Source organism: Centrocercus urophasianus, unplaced genomic scaffold (assembly GCF_019232065.1).
Source record: "Centrocercus urophasianus isolate 14NV4802_14NV808 unplaced genomic scaffold, USGS_Curo_1.0 seq_18, whole genome shotgun sequence".
Lineage (NCBI taxonomy): Eukaryota > Metazoa > Chordata > Aves > Galliformes > Phasianidae > Centrocercus > Centrocercus urophasianus.
Genome location: NW_024884733.1, coordinates 4,442,279 through 4,459,916, shown reverse-complemented (window position 1 = coordinate 4,459,916; position 17,638 = coordinate 4,442,279). Strand labels below are relative to the sequence as shown.

Below are 17,638 nucleotides of genomic sequence, written 5' to 3'. Positions count from 1 at the left end.
GCACTCCTGCACGCCCGGGGATAAATCACGGCCCTGCAGCCGCAGCGCGACAGCCCCGCTCCCACCCGCCCAGCGCCGCAGCCAGCAGCCAGCACGGCCCCTGGGCCGGGAGAAACGCTCTGAAACGAACCCTTCTGCCATAAAGGCTTTGCCATCCCTGATTGTCCTCCCCTCCTGCGCACGTGGCTCTCCGCCGACCAGGAGGGACGAGGCGGGGTGACCCCGACATCCTCGCCGTGCTGTGCTCCCGCACCTCCCTTGTGCTTACACATCCAAAGGCACCCGCCCCATCCCGAGCCCCGGACATCGCCGATGCCCCAAGGATGGGCGCCGAGCCCCCACGGATCCCTCCGGCTCCTCTTCCCACGGGAAATCCTGGCACCATCTCGCACCTCCGGCGCTGCGCTTGCGGGCTGGGGGAGCACGCAGGGAGCCGGGGCGGGGGGCGTGCGGCGCTTAGAAAGGGGGGTGATCCATGTCATCCAGCCAGGAGGCCGGGCTGGTGGGAAAGTCTGGGTACCCGACGCTGCTCCCCGTGGAGATGTCGGATGTGGGGCCCCCCCCGGCCATGGCGCGCAGCGTCTGACTCACCCCCTGCGCCCCCAGCCCCATGCTGCTGTCCATGGCGTAGTCCAACCCGTTGAGCAAGGGCGGGTGGGACGGCAGTGACGAGATGGACGAGGGTGACTGGGGGAGCCCGTAGGGGCTGCCGTCCCGCAAGTCCTGGTACGGCTGCCCCGTCCCGTCCATGGCGAAACCACCGTTCAGCAATTGTCCTCCTGCCACGTCGCCAACGCTGCCGTAAACCCGGTTGGTGTGGCCGAGCTCGGAGAGGATCTGGTCGTCTGCTCAGACAAGGAGAGGAGTGCACGGGGTGTCAGCTGTGCACAGGGAGCCCCACAGACCCCCGCCCCGTGTCCCTCTGCCCTGCTCACCGCGGAAGCTGAGCTCGCTGTCGCTGACCCCGCAGTCCTCAGCTGAGCTCTCCTTCTCCAGCTTGCCGGCCCCACGGCTCCGCTTGACGCTCTTGTAGAACTGACCCCAGCGGTGCCGTCCCGCATCCTTCTTCAGCCTCTTCTCTTTGGCCCGACGGTTCTGGAACCACACCTGGGACGGGCAATGGGGACGTTGGTGGTGGTCCTGCAACCCGGCATCCCAACGTCCTGCATGCCAGCACCTCTCAGCCACACCATCTGGCACCCATATAACTCAGCATCCATCACTGCTCCAACCTTGCGTCCCTGCACGATGGGACCCCCACACCCCTACACTCCAGCTTCCACGCAGCTGTGTAACCAAGCAGTCCAAACAAATATGCCTGCAGTTGTGCAATCCTGCAGCCCATTAGCATGTCATGCCAGCACCCCAGCCCCCATATAACCCAACACCCCTGCACATCACAATCCCTGCAACAACTCCATACCCCATCATGCCAGCACCTGAGCACTCCAGCTCCCAGGCACTGCACATCTGAGTATGCCCACAATTCACTGCCCCAGCAGGCCAGCATCCGTGCAACCCAGCACTCCTAGCAACCCAGCATACCCCTGTATGCCAACACCCATACAATCTGGCACCTCTGCGCCACATTACCGTGGCATGACAGCACTCATGCAGCCCACCACCCATACAGTGCAACAGTCCTGCAAATCAGTACATCACTGCTTCAACATTTTATCCCTGCACACCGGGATCCCCACAGTTCTGCACCCCATCATGCCTGCACCAAAGCACTGCACGAATGAGTGACCCTACAAACCAGCACCGCTGACATCCAACATCTGTGCAACCCATCACACCTGCACCTCATTACCACGGCACTGGTACAGCCTACCACCCATGCAAATCTGCATGCCAGCAGTCCCACAACCTGACTACCAGCACGCTGGCATCCATGCAGTCTAACACCTCTGCAACCCAGCACTACAACATTGCTGCAACCTTGCATCTGCATACAGCAGGAACCCCAGCACCCCCCACCCAGCTTCCACACACCCTGCAATTAAGCATCCCTGCAGCCCTGAAATCCAGCATCCTATCACTACAGCACCCCTGTACCTGGAACCCAACTCGAGCCCTTGCTAGGGACCAGCCTGGTGCTGGGCTGTGGGCAGAAGCCTGGGTCTCTGGGTCTCACCTGCACCACCCTCATGTCCAGCCCCGTCTCAGAGGAGAGCTGCTCCCGCACGTGCCGGGCAGGCTTGGGTGAGTTCTTGTAGGCATTCTTCAGTGTCTCCAGCTGCTTGGCCGTGATGGTGGTGCGGGGCCGCTTAGCCCCCGCCTCGGAGTCATCTGAGAGCAAATGAGTGGCGTGAGCAGACCTGGCAGTAAAACACGAGCTTGGGGGCCATCAAACGCGAGCTTAGGGGCCATTAAATGTGAGCTTAGGGGCCGTGCCTACCGTTCTGCTTGGCGGTCTCATAGTCCTCCTTGCACACCAACCTCCCGTCCTCCATCAGGTAGAACTCGTCTCCGGTGGCCAGCTGCCTGCTGCAGATGATGCAGGCGAAGCAGTGCAGGTGGTAGACGAAGTCCTGAGCTTTGCGCACCACCTGCGTGGGGGGGATGCCCTGCTGGCACGCCGTGCATTTGGTCCCGAAGCGCCTGCAAGGACAAGCGGCCGGCGGGGCAGAGTTAACCCAGCAATCAGGCTAATTACGTGTGACACCTCACGCGGCGCGGCTTCATCTTCGTCAGCGGCTGCCCTAATGGAGCTGGGGAAGGGTTGAGTTTAATGGTTCTTTTAACTAATGCTTATAGGCTGCCCGATTTCCCCCGCAAGGACAGTACATATTTCATCCACATTAATACCAAATAAATTAATTACACCGCCCCGCTCGCATGATGAATCCCAGATTAATGCAGAATGATGGGGCTCTTACGCCGTAATGACAGCGCGGCGGTGCCGTGCCGTGCCAGCAGGGTGGGCTGCCAGGGGTGTGCAGTGAAACTGTGCACGGAGTGAGCAACAAAACTGTGCAGAGCGGGCATGGAGGAGCGGGCAAGGAAAGAGCAGTGGGGTCACCATCCCCAGAGGTGCTACAGAATTGTGGAGATGCGGCACTGAGGGATGTGTGGATGGGTTGGGGCTGGACTTGGGGATTTGAGAGGTTTTTTTTTCCCCCTCAGTCTTAATGATTCTATGTGCAAAAATATTGAAGCGTGGCCTTTTGGGCAGCTTCAGGTGAGCAGACCTCGAGCCCCATGGATGGGTGAACCAAAAGTGACAGCACTGGGCTATTGATTGGCACAGGGTGATCTAAGTAGGCCCTGACATGAGCCCAGCACTGAGCTCCCAGTGCCAATACCATCGATCCCCACACCTTTAGGCCATCAGTGTAAGTGACTTTGGGATCATCAGCTTCATTTCACGCCATGATTTTCAGTGGTTGCAGTAGTGGGATGTGGGGACGTGGTGCTGGCGCTGCCGTGCCCATGGGCTGGCAATGGGATTAGGATCCCCGGGGGGGGGGGCACAGAAAACATGCTGAGCCCCCTCCATTCTGCTGAGCTGGGAACACCCCCCTAGGATTATGGCCACATCATCGCCATCCTGCGGGTTGGTGGGGATGAAGGATGGGAGATGCGGTGTCAGCCCTTAGGAAAACCCCCAGCTTCCACCAGAAAACGGGGATAGAGCATCTGTGTTGGGAAGTAAATTTTAGGGGGAGGGTGGGGGGCTGGGAAATGTTCCATGTGGGCGGTGGGAATGTTGTTCCATGCAGCAGCAGGGGAGGTGGATGAGCACACGGCTCGGAGGGAAAGCAGCGGGGAAAGGAAGGGAGGCTCGGTGAGGAGAGAATATTTTAAAAAAGAGGGGGAAAAAAGGGGGGAAGAAAAGTGAGAAAAATGAAAACAAATAAATAAGGGGGGAGGGAAGGGGGTGGAGGGAAAGGTTGAATAAAAAAAAAAAAAATTAAAAAGAAGAAATGGAGAAGAAAATAGGAGCGGAGCGGCGCCCTCTCGCTCAGAGGCGGGCGGAGAGCGCAGCATCGGGGATTTCACGGCTACATCGCGACACGGGGCGGCCGGCAGCGCGCGGGGAGGACGGGGAGAAGGACGGGGTCCTCGCGGTACTCACTTGAAGAAGTCTTCCTTGCAATAGACGCTGCCGGCACGGGCGAAGCAGCGCTCGGCCAGCTGCATCTGGCAGTCGGCGCACTTGAGGCACGAGCTGTGCCAGTGTCGGTCCAGCACCTTGAGGATGAATTTGTCCAGGATGTGCTGGCTGCAGCCGGCGCACTGCGGGATCTCTGCGGGGACGGAGGGGAGAGCGGCTCAGCAACGCCGGCATCGCGCGGAGCTTCGAGCTCCCGCCGTCCCAGATGGAGAGATGGGAACTGGGGGGGAGAGAGGAAAACGGGGAGGGGAAGGAAGGGGAGAATGAAGGGGAGAAGGGTGAGGGAGGGAAAAGAGGTTGGAAAAAGGAAAAGGGAAGGAAGAGAGGAGGGGAAGGGGAATGGTTGATGAGAAGGGTGGAAGGGAAAAGGGAGTGGGGAGGAAAAAGGGAAGGATGAAAGGGAAAAAAGGAAAATGGAAAGGAAAGGGGAGGGAAGGTGGAAGGGGAAAAGGAAAGGGAAAGAGAAGGGAGGAAAAACGAAGGGAGACAGAGAAGAGAAAAGGAAAGGAAAAGAGAAGGGGAAAAGAAAATAAAACGGAAAAAAGGAAAAAGAAAGAGAAAAAAGAAAAGAAAGGGGGGAAAGAAAGGAAATGAGAAAAGGAGAGGGGGGAAAGAAAAAGAAAATAAAATGGAAAAAGAAGAAAGAAAGAGAAAAAGAAAAGAAAGGGAGAAAAAAGCGAAAGGAAAAGAGAAAAGGAAAAGAAAGGGGGAAAAGAAAGGAAATGAGAAAAGAAGAGGGAAAAAGAAAATGGAAAATGTCAAAGAAAAGGGAGGGGAAAGGAAACGAAAAGAGAAAAGAAAAAGAAAAAGGAAGGAAGGAAGGAAGGAAAAAAGAAGGGAGAAAGAGAAGAGAGTAAGAAAAAAAAGGAGAAAAAGGAAGAGAAAAAGAAAGGAACATCAAAAGGAAAAAGGAAGAAGGAAGGAAAAGGAAATCAACGAAATGTTGGGAAGGGAATAAGAAACGGGAGAAGGAAAGGAAAGAAGAGAGAAGAGGAAAAAATGAAAGAGAAAATAAAGGAAAATAAATGTAAAAAAAAAAATAAAAGGAAAAAGGCAAAAAAAAAAGAAAAGGAAAAAAAAGGGAAAATAGGAAAAGGAAATGGAAAAGGGAAAGGGAAATGGATGTATGGAGGACAAGAAAATAAAGGTAACACAAGAAATTAAAATGGAAGAAGAAAGGGAAAGGAAATAAAAAGGGGGAAAGAAAGCAAAATACCAGGAAAATAGGAAATGAAAAGAAGGGATGGTTAAGCGGGAGCGGGGAGGGGAGGACGGAGAGCGGGGATGCGCAGCGCTGGAGGCGGCAGCACCTCCGATGTCGGGATCGGAACCGGCCGCTGTGTGCAGCCCACGTCTGTCCCGTACGGCTCCGGAACCGAGCCGATTTCTGTTTGTTTTTAAGTAGTTCGGATAATTTCATTTGATCTGATATATATACACACACACACATCTGTGTGTACATAGATATACACGCATGTATATACACATAAATGCATGCATACACACACACACATATATATATACACACACATACAGGGGGACCAATCCAGCCCCACTCCCCCCCACTGCACTGCGAGTTGGCAGCACAGCCCGTTGGTTTTATTCCATCTACACTGATCGATTTCTCTCTTATTTCTCCTTCTTCTTATTATTTTCAATGATCGTTCCGTCGATGCATTCGTTTATTGTTGTTGTTGTTATTATTACTATCATTTTGGGAAGGTGCTTTAGGCAGAAGTTTGGGTTCGGCAAAAGGTTTGCCGCACGTTCTCCCGCCTGCCCCTTAAGAATAGCGTTATTAATGAGGGTGTCAATTAGCGTGGGCAGTGCTGGGGGTTTATAACCTTCCCCTTCCCCCCTCCCCCCCGCGCAGCTCTTTGCTCCTCAACGCCAAGCTGAAGTCGATGCAAAACGTTGGGGTTAAGGCAGAAAGGTGCTGTGAGGGTCGGGGTGGAGGGGGGGGGGAAGAGAAATGCGATCTCACAGCGATCGGAAACGCGAACGGAAAAGGGCGCCCATCGCTGTGAACAGTGCTGGGGATGGAGGGGAGGGGGCGGGGGGAGGCACAAAATAAAACAAAATACAAATAATAAAATATTATAATAATGATAGAGCAATCCTTGGGGGGGCTGCAGCCTCTTTCCCACCCTCCGGAGCCCGGCCGGAGGCCCTGCACTGACGCCCCTATTTCTCACCGCACGATTTCCCCATAGCAGGGGAGTTCAGACGCGGTGCCTCCGCGGACTGCACCCCAGTCCCTACGGAGCCCCGAAGCCCCCCCCTCAACCCCCCTCCCCCCTTCGAGCAGCACCACGGGAACTTCGGCAGCACAAACCCTGCTATTTCGCCAGCGATTTGTTGTGCTTAAATACACGAGAAGAACAACATCTCGTTCGCTGTACCCTAGTGCGGGCAGAAGCAGAGAGACAGCCTCACATCGGGCCGGGAAACGAATGGTGCACAGCCCCCCTCCCCCCTCTGTAGACCCCCCTCCCTCCACCGCGGGACGCTCCGCTTCTCCGGAACCGTTTGCAAACGCGCTGGGGAGGGGGGAGGGGGAACCGTAATAGCAGTAATCGATGATCTCGAATGCAAATTATAAATGCTAACAACGATAACAAATACAACGGAAACCCGACCGGCAAAGCTCGCACCCCCCCAACCTCCCCGTTCCCGCACAGTGTCCCCGCACACGTCCGGACGTTCACGGCCCTGCCTGGGGGGACACAAGGAGCCGCGCCACCTGTAGCTCTGCAGCACGTACCGATGGACGCGCGGACGGAGAGACGAGAGGCGGGTCGGGGCCGCGTGTCGCGACACACGGCAACAGCGGGGCCACCGCTCGCAGCCCCGTGCGCACGCACAGCCGCGCTGACCGCCCCGTCGGGGCCCCCCCGGCTCTCCCATGCAGCAGCGCTGCCGCACACGGGAAGAAATGAAAGGAGAAGAAGCGAGGCCGGGGCTGTAAGCGGGCCGCAGGGAGGGGATCGGGGGAGAAGAGAAACGCGTCCTTACGTTGTACCGGCACCCCGAGGATCTCCGGCAGCCCCTTGACAGCCCCTTCGGCAGCGAGCGCTGAGCTTTGCATCATTTTATTGGCCCGGGGGCGGCGGAGGGGAGAGAAGAGGGCAAGGAGAGGGCGGCGGGCCGGCCCCCGGCCGCAGGCAGCACCGGTTCCAGCAGCAGCAGAGCCGAGCCCCAGCCGTGCTGTACCGTGCCGGTGCCGGTGCCGGCCCGGGCGCGGCGCCGCAGCTGTGCCGCCAGCACCGCCCGCCTCCCATTCATTCCCCCTGCGGGGAGCGCGCCTGACGTCACCGCCCGCAGGGGGCCGGGGGCGGGGCCTGCAGCCCTCCGCCAATCGCCGCACGCCGCACGCCGCGGGGGGCGGGGTCTGAGAGCTGGAGGGGCGTGGCTTCGTGGCTGATGGGCGTGGTCTGCTTGAAAGGGGCGTGGTCTGGCGGCGCCACGCCTCAGGACTCCAGAGGCTGCGGAGCGTGGTTGGCGTTATCGCGACACGGGGCTGTCGTGACATAGCGCTGTTCAACAGTGCCGGTGCAGAGAGGCAGAGCGGAGATTGGGGCCGTTCGGTGCTGGTGAACCGGGCGCGGGGACGCCCAAATCCCCCCAAATCCCGAGCACGAGGCTCCTGCACCGAGACCCATCCAGGCAGCACGGATCCTGCCCGCAGCACGGCCGGTGCTGAGCAGCTCTCTGCGGGTCGGGAAGAGCGATCCCGGAGCGTTGGGACATACGGACAGACGGACGCACGGACATCTCTTTTCCCCATCCCCTACCCAAGCCATTCCCCAAACGCCACTGCCGGAGTCAGCGGGCTATGTCCGGCGGGCTCCGATGGATCCTTCTGGCCTAACGAATCCCCTTCTCCCGTGAGGGTTCCGTTCTCATTCATCTTTCTGCTCCGCACATCGGTACAGACCTCCCCTATCGCCATCCGCATCGCCCATCCCTGCGCAACGCGGCTCCCCCTGACCCTCGCAGCACCTTTCCGCACCGCCCCATCCTCGCCCCTCTCCGTCCCCTTCCGCACGTTCCCTCGCCCATCTATTCCCGGCGGTGCTGCTCTTCGGTCGGCTTTGGGTTTCGTTCACCCCCGGTGCCCTGAGAGTGCGTCAGGTTTGCAGAAACCCATCCCCTCCACGCTGCCCTAACTGGGAAGTGGGGATCCGGATTCTCGCATCCTACACCCACCCCCGTTGCATGGAGAAATCACAGAGCGGGCACTTACCGGCGGCTGGAGAACGCGGGGAGTGCCAAGCAGGGCGCTGTTAATTTCAATTGGGAATTAGCAGACACGAAGGGTGTCCCCCACCCCTCCCAGCCCCGCGATTTTGTATCCGGAGAGACGCTCCTGCCCGCATCGAGGAGGGAAAGGAAAGAGGGGAGAAAGGGAGCGGCGGGCAGCAGCGAGCCGGGGGGGGGGGGGGGGGGGGGGGGGGGCGGCTGGCCCAGGAAAATTAAATTGCACTTGAGGGCAAATTCTATTAGGGAATAGCGACTGTCTCCCATCAGCCTGCGCCATTTGGGTAATTACCGGCGATGGGAAGGGGCGGCCCCGGGGGGAAGAAGCAGCACGGCCCCCCCCCCTCCCCCGGATCTCAGCCCACCTGTGAGCACTGCACAACGCGGTGCTGCCCCACCGCATCGGGTGCCCATCGGTGTGTGGGGGGGTCCCCAGCTCTGCCCCTCCGCGTGCATCGGGCCAGCACCAAACAGGATTACGGAAAGTCTATTTACGGGACTCTCTTTTTCCTGTGTGCGTGGTGGCTTTTAGCTCCCAGCACCGCAAATCTCCCCCCACAACGGCGATCTGGGCAGTCCCATCCCCCCCCCCCCAACCGCCAGCGCATCCTATCTCCCACAACTGCTTTGGGGTCGGGGAGGGGGGGGGATGCAGAGGAGCATCTGCTTCCAGGAGAGGTGCACGGGGGAGAGGAGGGGGCGGTTAAGGGATGCTGGGGACGGGCACCTCCCCCTCCAGGGAAATCAAGGAGAGGGAGGCAGCACGACAGACGATTTATTTCAAGGGCAGGAGGATGGGCCCACAGAGCTGCCGGCCCTCTCCTCCCACCTGGGCGAAGTGAAGATATCAAGAAAATGGCTCCAAATCGGATTGACACCCCCCTCACGCACACCCCCTAATAAAGTTTATTATCAGCCGGGCTCTAATCCCTTTAAATCCCCGCACGGGGGGCAGGGCTGGGATTAGGGGAGGGCTGCGTAATCCCAATGAATTTGTTACAGGGGGATTTAGGCAGCGCCAACAGAGCAGATGGCCGCAGCCTCAGAAAACAACCATTTTCCTTAATGATTCCTAACAAGGATAAAAGGGCAGGGAGAAACGGGGCCAGCGGCCGGCCCAGGTCCCGGTCCCCGGGGATGCTCTTGCGTCCTGCCCAAGGCACAGCTGCAGCTCCAACACTGGGGCAGGTTTATTGCCAACTTCTTTCCTTGCGTCCCCGTCTCTGTGGGGGCCGTCTGACCACTTGGGGACACTGCAACCCCGGGGATGGAGGGGTGGGTATCATCCAGAGGCAAGAGAACAAAATAAGGGACGAGCCGACAGCACCATCGGCAAAAATAATTTATTCCACTAAGACAAGCAGAGAGCGAGCAATGAGACGGGGAGGGGAACAAAATGCTGAAACCCACCCCCAGTGCCCCCACAGGCAAAGGGGGAACAGCAGGGGGGGAACCAACGCCACGCTCCTGGCCCCAGGAGCCTCCTGAACCAGGAGGCTGCCCCAGCATGGGACCAGGCTGCCCTGTCCCAAACCAGCCCAGTCCCTGCAGAGGGCAGTGGGGTGCCAGGACCCCAACCAACATCAGCATCGCAGCCCCAGGAATGTGGCACACAAAGAAACAAGCCGCCCCCCACCCCCCCTCAAAAAACAAAAAAACAAAAACCAGCAGCAAAACTTCTGCCCTTGGCAATGTGAGGGCCGAGGGGGGTCCTGCAGCCAGAGGGGGGGGGGGGGAAGGGTCCCACTTTGCTCTCACGCCACGGGGAAGCCAGGACGGCCTTTCCGTGCACGGGTGCGGAGTCGGAAGAAGGTGTACATGCCCAGCAGGCACATGGAGGAGAGGAAGTAGAGCGCGATGCAGAGGCTGACGTCCAGGCGGGAGAAGCCCAAGCCCAGCACCCGCAGCCAGGGGCTCCTCCGTAAGCCCCCCTCCTCCTCTTCCTCACGGCTCTCAGGCACTTGCAGCCGCTCCCAGCCGACGTCGTGATGCAGGGCGACGGTGTCCCTCTTGCTGAGCCGCCGGTGCCGGCCGGCAGCCCGCAGCGCCTTGCTCTTGAAGTGCTGCTCGCTGAAGGAGTCCAGGTCCACGATGTCCTCCCCCAGCGCCTGCAGCCGTGGGTTCCTGCGCACGATGCTGGGACGGCGCAGCTCCGAGGAGCCCGGCCGCCCCGTCTCGCTCTCCCTGTCGGGCTTCTCTGTCTCCTTCTCTCCCTCCTCCTCTTCCTTCCTCTCCTCTTCTTCCTTTTCCCGGAGGCCTGCAGTGCCCAGCCTGGCACTCGCCACCACCTCCTCCCTGGCCCTGGGGATGGGGATGGCATGGTCCAGGCGGAGGTTGCCCGGGGAGAAGTGCTTCTTGAGGAAGCTCAGCACAGCCGTCTCGTCCCACATATGCACTCCCTGCTCCTCCCGGTGGCACTGAGGACACATGTCTGGCGGAGGCCACTGCAGTTTGGGGAACTGGGGGTCCTCTGTGTCACCACCTGGAGGAGCAAGGAGTGAGAGGTGCCCTAAGCAGCAGGGTCAGCGCAGCCCCACGCTGTGCCAGGATCAGCTTCCCAGACCTGTGAGGGAGCGGGATGCTTATGGGGAGCTCAACGGCTCTAATGCCACACAACCATCTGCTACGGGATGTCCCCACTACCATGGGTCCCCTCACCCTAAAGGAACCATTGACCAACCTCATCATAACAAGGGATCCCTTAATAGTCCCAGCTCCCCTCCCTTGAGAAACCACCTGCTCCCTGCATCCCTAGGTACCACTGTGCAGCCCCTGCTCCCCCCGATCCCAGCTCCATACCTGCCAGGCGTGCATTGACCTCATTGTGGTGGGACCAGAGCCAGAGAACGGCCTCATCCCGGCTCTTCACCTGGTCCATGGACTTGGCTGCCATGGCCTCAAAGTGCTGGGCACACTCCTGGCAGCCAAAGAAGTGCCTGACATAGCAGCGCATGGTGTTCAGCACCTCCAGCGGCAGCTCTAAGGGAGAAAGAGGGCCAGAGGGTTGGGAGGAGGAGGAGGGATGAGTCAGGAGCCCACAGAGCCACATCACCCACAGGCCATCCCCCTACTTCCCCCAGGATGAAGCACCCCTCATCCCACTACCTTGGTCAGGGCCGCCCTGGGCAGCCTGAACTGTCAGCAGGTGGAAAATGGTCCAGAGCCCACAGGGGTAACCACGGAAATGGGGCTCGCTGCCCCTGCAGCCCACCCAGGTGACATTGGTGGGGAGCACAGCGGCGGGAATGGCCTGCAGGACAGATGGACGCAGAGTGACCAAGCTGCTGAGTGGGATGGGGGTGGGATAAAGGGGGGTGTCGGGGGGGGTGCCTTACATCCTCCTTATTCTTCACCGCCTCCTTCAAGGTGCTGCGGGGCAGCTCAGGCTCTGTCCAGTTCCGCAGCCAGCTGTCCAGGGACTGCAGGAAGGTCTGCACGGAGGGGCGCCCAGGGAAGTACTGTGCAAAAAAGAAGGAGAAAACAATGTGGTGAGGACACCTGAATCTAGCTCCAGGACAACCCCCAGACATGGGACTCCCGGCATCCTGCACTGAGTTTCCCCTGCAGCAGGCTCTGAACAGCAGCTCCAGTGCCCAGCTGTCTGAGCAGGGCACAAAGCTGCTCCGGAGGTAAGGCAGCACAAATCCGATTAGCGGCAATGCTCTCGGACCAAGGAGAAGTGGGGGGTGGTCCATGAGAGTGTGGCACCCGTGGCATCCATCTGCACACAACGTGTGCCACAGCTACAAGAAATACAGTGATAGCAAATAGGAAAAGAGGCCAAGAAGCAAAAGGAAGGAGCACTTTGCTTTTTCTTCAAGGCTGATCTGTTCTCTCTGGGCGCTCAAATTCCACCACAGTTCCCAGATTTGCAGGGAATTCATCTCCCAGCTGACACTTCTGCTGCAAAGTGCCATTCCTCCCTTCCACATGAGGTTTTGCCATTCAATGCATTGCCTTTGAGCCACAACACATTGCTCTCCAGCCAACATTTCCTTCCACACCGTGCTCCCCCTCCCTGCTCGGCTCACACCTCTCGGGTGTGCAATGGCTCAGGCACAGCTGGGCTGGCAGCAATCCCGGTGTCACTGCTCCGTCCCGTGGAGGAGCAGGGAAAGGCAGCATGAGTTCAACATCCCAGGGAAATCCCAACAGAGGAAAAGCACAGCAGGAACTGCCCACTGCCAGGGGATTTCTAAGAGCTGGAGGGACAGTCTGGAACCATCTGGCACTATCCAGCCCCAAGCCTCCCACCAAAACCACCTTCAGCCACCTATTCATGGAGGACACGTAGTCAGCCCCATGTGCTCACATTCACATTTCTGATCCCCCACGCAGGTGGTTTCCCTCCCAGCTCCTCACCTTGGCCAGTGTGGCCACGTAGCACTTGAGAGCAGCCAGCTGGGCTCCTGCCAGCACTGCTGGTCGGCCAGCCTCCACCCGCAGTGTGTAGTGCATCGCAGACTCCAGGTCAGCCACATACAACTTGGAGCTGTGGGGACGACAAGACGCCCATCGGAACTTCGCTTTACACCCCAAGAGAACCAGCTGCAAGGAGCAGGGCTGATACGCAACAGCAATATGGGATTTGGGGGGCAGGGTCCCACCCATAGGTGCATCACCCCCTCCCGTTCCCCACACCACCCTGTAACACCAGAGCAGGGCTCTGACCTGTCAGCCCACACCGGCTGCAGCGCACGGGTCTCATTGATGGCGCTGCTGGTGACATTCAGCCTGTAGGAGCCACGGGTGACACCAGAGAGCGTCCGCAGGTAATAGGTGTAGAAGGAGCGTGCCTCAGCGTGCCTGCAGACAGAGGGGCAGTGAGCAGCCCCCTCCCACCCCACACCAAGAAGCCCCCCGGTGCTCCCCAGTCGCACCCCCGACTCACACGGGCAGGCGGAAGAAGGAGCCGTTGCGGAGCAGCAGGTAGGCAGAGGGGAAGGTGGTGACCCCAAACTTCTCCACCAGCTCCTCCTCGCTGCTCAGCACCCTTCTCACCGCCACGTTTTCGTACTGCAGCAGGTCCAAGGCTACCTGCAAGAGGCCCCAGCATCAGGATGTTGGGAGATGGGCCAGCGTCCCCATCCTCCTATCTCCTCATTCAAGGAGGAGAAGGCAGCACCAGGTGAATCAACCCATCGGAGGTGCCTGCAGGTTAATGGTGCGCAGGGGAACAGCCGTACCCACCTCTCTGCCCACAAAGGAATTGCTCTTCTCAAAGATCAGCGCCAGGTACCGCTCCGTGTTCCTGTGGAAGAAGCTGCGAACCTCCTCGGCACTGCAAGAGGATCACAGGATCGTCTGAGTTGGAGGGGAGCCTTAAAGGCCATCTGGTCCAACTCTCTGCACAGAGCAGGGCCACCCATAGCTCCATCAGTGCTCAGAGCCCATCCAGCCTGACGTGGCTGTCTGCAGGGATGGGGCACCACCACCTCTCTGGGCAGCCTGTGCCACAGCCTCACCACCCTTACTGCAAAAACCTTTTTCCTTATCTCCAGTCTAAATTTTCCCCTCCTTCCCTCTTTTTGTTTGAAACCATTTCCCCTTGTCCTGTCACAGCAGACTCTGCTAAAGGCTGTCCCCTTCCTTCTTATAGTCCCCCTTCAGATACTGAAATGCCCCCTCAGCTCTCCCCAGAGTCTTCTCTTCTCTGGGCTAAAGACAGGAGCATGGTAATGCTGGTGGGCTGCTTTGTCCCCGAGGTGAATAGGGCCATCCCTTACCCACACAGATCAGGGCTGTGATGCCATCAGTGTGGTTCCAGCCCAGGTTCCTCCCCACTGAGGTTTCCAGCCCAGTTTTCTGCTCTGGTTCACAGGCTCTGAAAGCCTGCAGGGTGAGGCGAGGAGGCAGAAAACAAAGGGCAGGCAGGGCAGGACGGAGCTGTGTGCTCACCCACGGGGAAAGAAACAACACAAGTGCCATGAATCTAAGCCAATTTGTTTGGTGTCCTATTTCTTTCATGGGACACAGAGAGCTGCAGTGTGACCCTGGCCCAACCATCACCTTGGGAAAGCTGAACACTCCCTTGCCACGCACTGCTTGCTCTCTTTCAGCCAGGTTGAATTGAAAATAATTAAGAAAATAATAGTAATAACTAAAACAAGTTGTTTGAGCACTTCTGGTTCAGTATTTCCCTGGGAAACCCCTTTTCCTGTGCCTATACCTCGCTGGCTCCAGTGGAGGGCATGCAGGTGGCCAGGCATCTCCGCTCTGTTCCAGGTTGGTGATGATGGCACGCCTCAGGTCTGCAACAGTAGCAGCAGGATCTGTGGGAACAGGACACCAGGGCTCCAGTCAGGGACCTGACCCATCCTCCTTCAAAACTCCAAAGCACAAAACCTACGGCTGTGAACACTCACGAGCAATCCTTATCCCATCCTCTGCTTTCTTGGAGAAAGCTCTGAAGAACTGCAAGGAGAAAAAAACAATCAACGCAGAGCACTCTCACCTCATAGAATATCCCTGCGTGCTGCTCCCAGCCCTGCTCTGCACAGCCCCAGCATGACACCGGGATGCTGCCCGGCTCCGGATGCGCCTGGCCCCGAGGGGAAGGATGCTGAGCACTGCGAGCGGCATGCACACCTCCGGGCACCCACAGTCCTGCACACTGCTCCCCGGAGCTCCCAGAGAAGGATGAGGAAGGGTTTCCCCCAGCCCTGCCCCGCTGCCATGAAGCCGGATGGCGTCATGCAGGTGTTTGCTTTGCAGGCTGGGCTGGGCGCACGGCTGCTTGAGGGTGGCGGGAAGAGCAGACACAACAGCCTGGAGACATTTCTTAAACGTCATGTGCCCAGTGAGGTCCCCATAACAGCTGGGCATGGCTCATGGATCCCCACATTCAGCCTCCATGCCAGATTTACTGGGCTGCCAGCCCCTGGGTCCCACCTGGGTGGGTTTTTGCAGCCCTATTTTTTGCTGCAAAGTCCCACTGGAGCCCAGCCAGCCCCACAGTACATGCAGCACACAAGGTGTTTGACTGGTTCCAGCTCACCAAGCTGTAATCAGCCCTGCTTTAATTAAGCAACAGAGGATGGAGCCACCCTGGAACCCACCTCTAGAGCATCAAAAACGGTTCAAAACCAAACCCCAGTCTCCTCTTCCTCATCCCAAGGCAATGGCAGCTCACGGGGCCAGCATCCTGCTGGTCAGGGAGCCCCAGCTTTTCTGCAGCACAGGGCTGGAGCTCTGTTTGCAGAGGGCAGCACTGGGAACCAGTGTGTTTGTGCAGCTTAGCGGGCAGGCAGGGGCCCAGCAGCAGGGACAGCAGCGTGCCAGGCACCCTGCCAGCCAGAGGGGAGAGGCTGCCTGCAGAATCCCCATGGGAATATTTTGGTGCCACAATGATGTCAGCCCAATTGAGCAAGAGGGGGCCAACATCATGGAGAAAAGCAGGGTGAAAACAGGGCACTAAAAGCCTCTCCCCCTTGCCGATCCCAACACGCATCCCCATCACCCTCTCCCCATGCACCTTACCTTCAGCGTGGGGAAGCCAGTGATCCCAAACTCGGCGCACACCTGCTGGTTGGCCTCATCAGCACAGTCGAGAGCTGCGAGCATCACCGCCGGTCTCCACTCTGCAGGACAGGGGATGGAGGACAGTCAGCACAGCCACAGCCCCACAGAGCATCCCTGCTATTTGAGCAGCCCTCAGGGATTACGTCCCTTTGTGCTGCCCCCCACTGATGGGAAATCCACTCCCCATCCTTCCCAGTACGGATGGGGGATGCAGAGAGCTCGCACAGAGCCAGGCACGGGGCCAAGGCCGAGCTCATAACTGCTTGCAGCAGGCTGCAGTGCTCTGCACCGCCATCCCTGCATCCCTCCATCCCAATCTCCTCCCGCACAGCATGGCAGGGCGGGAGGCAGCTTAAGCGCCTTGGCCTCTTTTCTTGCCTCCTGAGGCTCGGGAGATTTGTTCCAATTGATGTCTGCTTGGAAAAATCCTCGAGAAAAAAAAAGAAAACAAAACAAAAAGAACACATACAAAAAAGAAAAAAAAAAAAAGAACAGATCACGACACAGATTCTTCCTGCTGCTGGAGCCCTGCCCCACGCTTTCTATCCCAGAAATAGACCCAAATACAGAGCTGGGAAGCAGCCAGGCCCTGCAGCCTGCCACCAGCAGCACACAGGTCAGTCCCCATCGCACCGCCGGGCCCGCAGGAGTGCTGAGCACGGACACAAAGCCTTTTCTCCCGGGTTGTGCAGTGCCTCCATCCCACGAGCTGCCCAGCCAGCACTCTGTGCCCTACTTTTCGGGCAGGGAACACGATGGCAGCACGAGGTGAAGAGGCAGCAGCCCTGCCCAACCAGCCGGTTTGCCGGGATAGGGGAGTGATGGCCACCGTGACGCAGCCGGGAGTGGGGCTCCGACCCTTCCCATCCCAGCTGTGATAAGAAAGACGGAATGACCCAAAACGGGCGAGCTGGGGAAGGGAGCAACGCTCACAGCCCTGGGTACACCGAGCAGCAGGTGCCAAAAGCAGAATAGGGACAGCTCCAACGGGAGCAGGCCGGGAGCACACATGAGGGGACAGCAGGTACTCCCGGCGTGGCGGCTCCGGCACTGCCGCTCCACGACGGGGCTCGGCGGGGCGGGAGCAGAGCGTCGTCGCCCCGTCCCTCGTTTCCCGTCCTGGCGCTGAAGGAAGCCACCAGCCTGACTCAGCCGCAGTGCTCGCGCTGTCATTAGCGCAATCACGGGGAGCAGCCGGGATGTGACAGGGGAAGGACGCGGCTCGGGGGCCGGCAGGAGCCACGCGCCAAGGTCAGCGCTGCGAGAGCACAGCTGGGCTGCACGGCCGGCACGGCACAGCGAACGGCACGGGGGGAGGGATGCCGGTGGGCGGCGGCACGCCCCAATAGCCGCGGGGAGAGCCGCTCCGGGGCCGCCGGGCCGGGTGCCAGCACAGGAGGCCGCTGCTGGGGATGCCCACGCGGGCGTGGGGGCGCGGACTCACCGCGGACGTCCTCGGCCAGGGCCCGCCACGTGGGGGCGAAGTGGATGCAGTGCCCACACCAGGAGGCGAAGAACTCGACGGCCCACGCGCTGGGGGAGCCCAGCAGCCGCCGCTCCGCCGTGTCGGCCCCTAGCAGCTCCAGCGGGTCGCTGGGCGAGTAGAGAGAGCGGGGCCGCGCCGCGGGGAGCGCAGCCGCCAGCAGCGCCAGCACCGCGAGCCACCAGCGGCCCCGCGGGCCCGCCCCGCCTCCTCCCCCGTCGCCGCCGCCACCGCTCCGCGCCCGCCGCCGCCAC

The 17,638-nt window shown here is 59.4% G+C and overlaps 2 protein-coding genes across 2 annotated transcripts in view; both read right to left on the bottom strand.

Annotated features, from left to right (window-relative positions):
• Window positions 1–456: 456 nt before the first annotated feature.
• Window positions 457–7,211, bottom strand: LHX4 (LIM homeobox 4). The gene is made up of 6 exons (XM_042819838.1): window positions 7,136–7,211; window positions 4,082–4,253; window positions 2,402–2,604; window positions 2,138–2,292; window positions 936–1,107; window positions 457–845 (listed from the first exon to the last, which is right to left on the bottom strand). The coding sequence occupies exons 1-6, from the start codon at window positions 7,209–7,211 to the stop codon at window positions 457–459; spliced, it is 1,167 nt and encodes a 388-aa protein (XP_042675772.1).
• A 2,498-nt stretch (window positions 7,212–9,709) lies between these two features.
• Window positions 9,710–17,638, bottom strand: part of QSOX1 (quiescin sulfhydryl oxidase 1) — a 13,682-nt gene continuing 5,753 nt past the window's right edge. Inside the window, exons 5-16 of the mRNA XM_042819425.1 lie at window positions 17,346–17,637; window positions 15,860–15,960; window positions 14,746–14,794; window positions 14,550–14,652; window positions 13,571–13,661; window positions 13,272–13,417; window positions 13,052–13,186; window positions 12,743–12,872; window positions 11,716–11,838; window positions 11,486–11,630; window positions 11,180–11,359; window positions 9,710–10,862 (exon numbers count right to left, since the gene is read on the bottom strand). Coding sequence (XP_042675359.1) covers window positions 10,135–10,862; window positions 11,180–11,359; window positions 11,486–11,630; window positions 11,716–11,838; window positions 12,743–12,872; window positions 13,052–13,186; window positions 13,272–13,417; window positions 13,571–13,661; window positions 14,550–14,652; window positions 14,746–14,794; window positions 15,860–15,960; window positions 17,346–17,637 — 2,223 coding nt within the window. The 3' untranslated portion in view covers window positions 9,710–10,134. The remainder of the gene's footprint in view (window positions 10,863–11,179; window positions 11,360–11,485; window positions 11,631–11,715; window positions 11,839–12,742; window positions 12,873–13,051; window positions 13,187–13,271; window positions 13,418–13,570; window positions 13,662–14,549; window positions 14,653–14,745; window positions 14,795–15,859; window positions 15,961–17,345; window position 17,638) is intronic.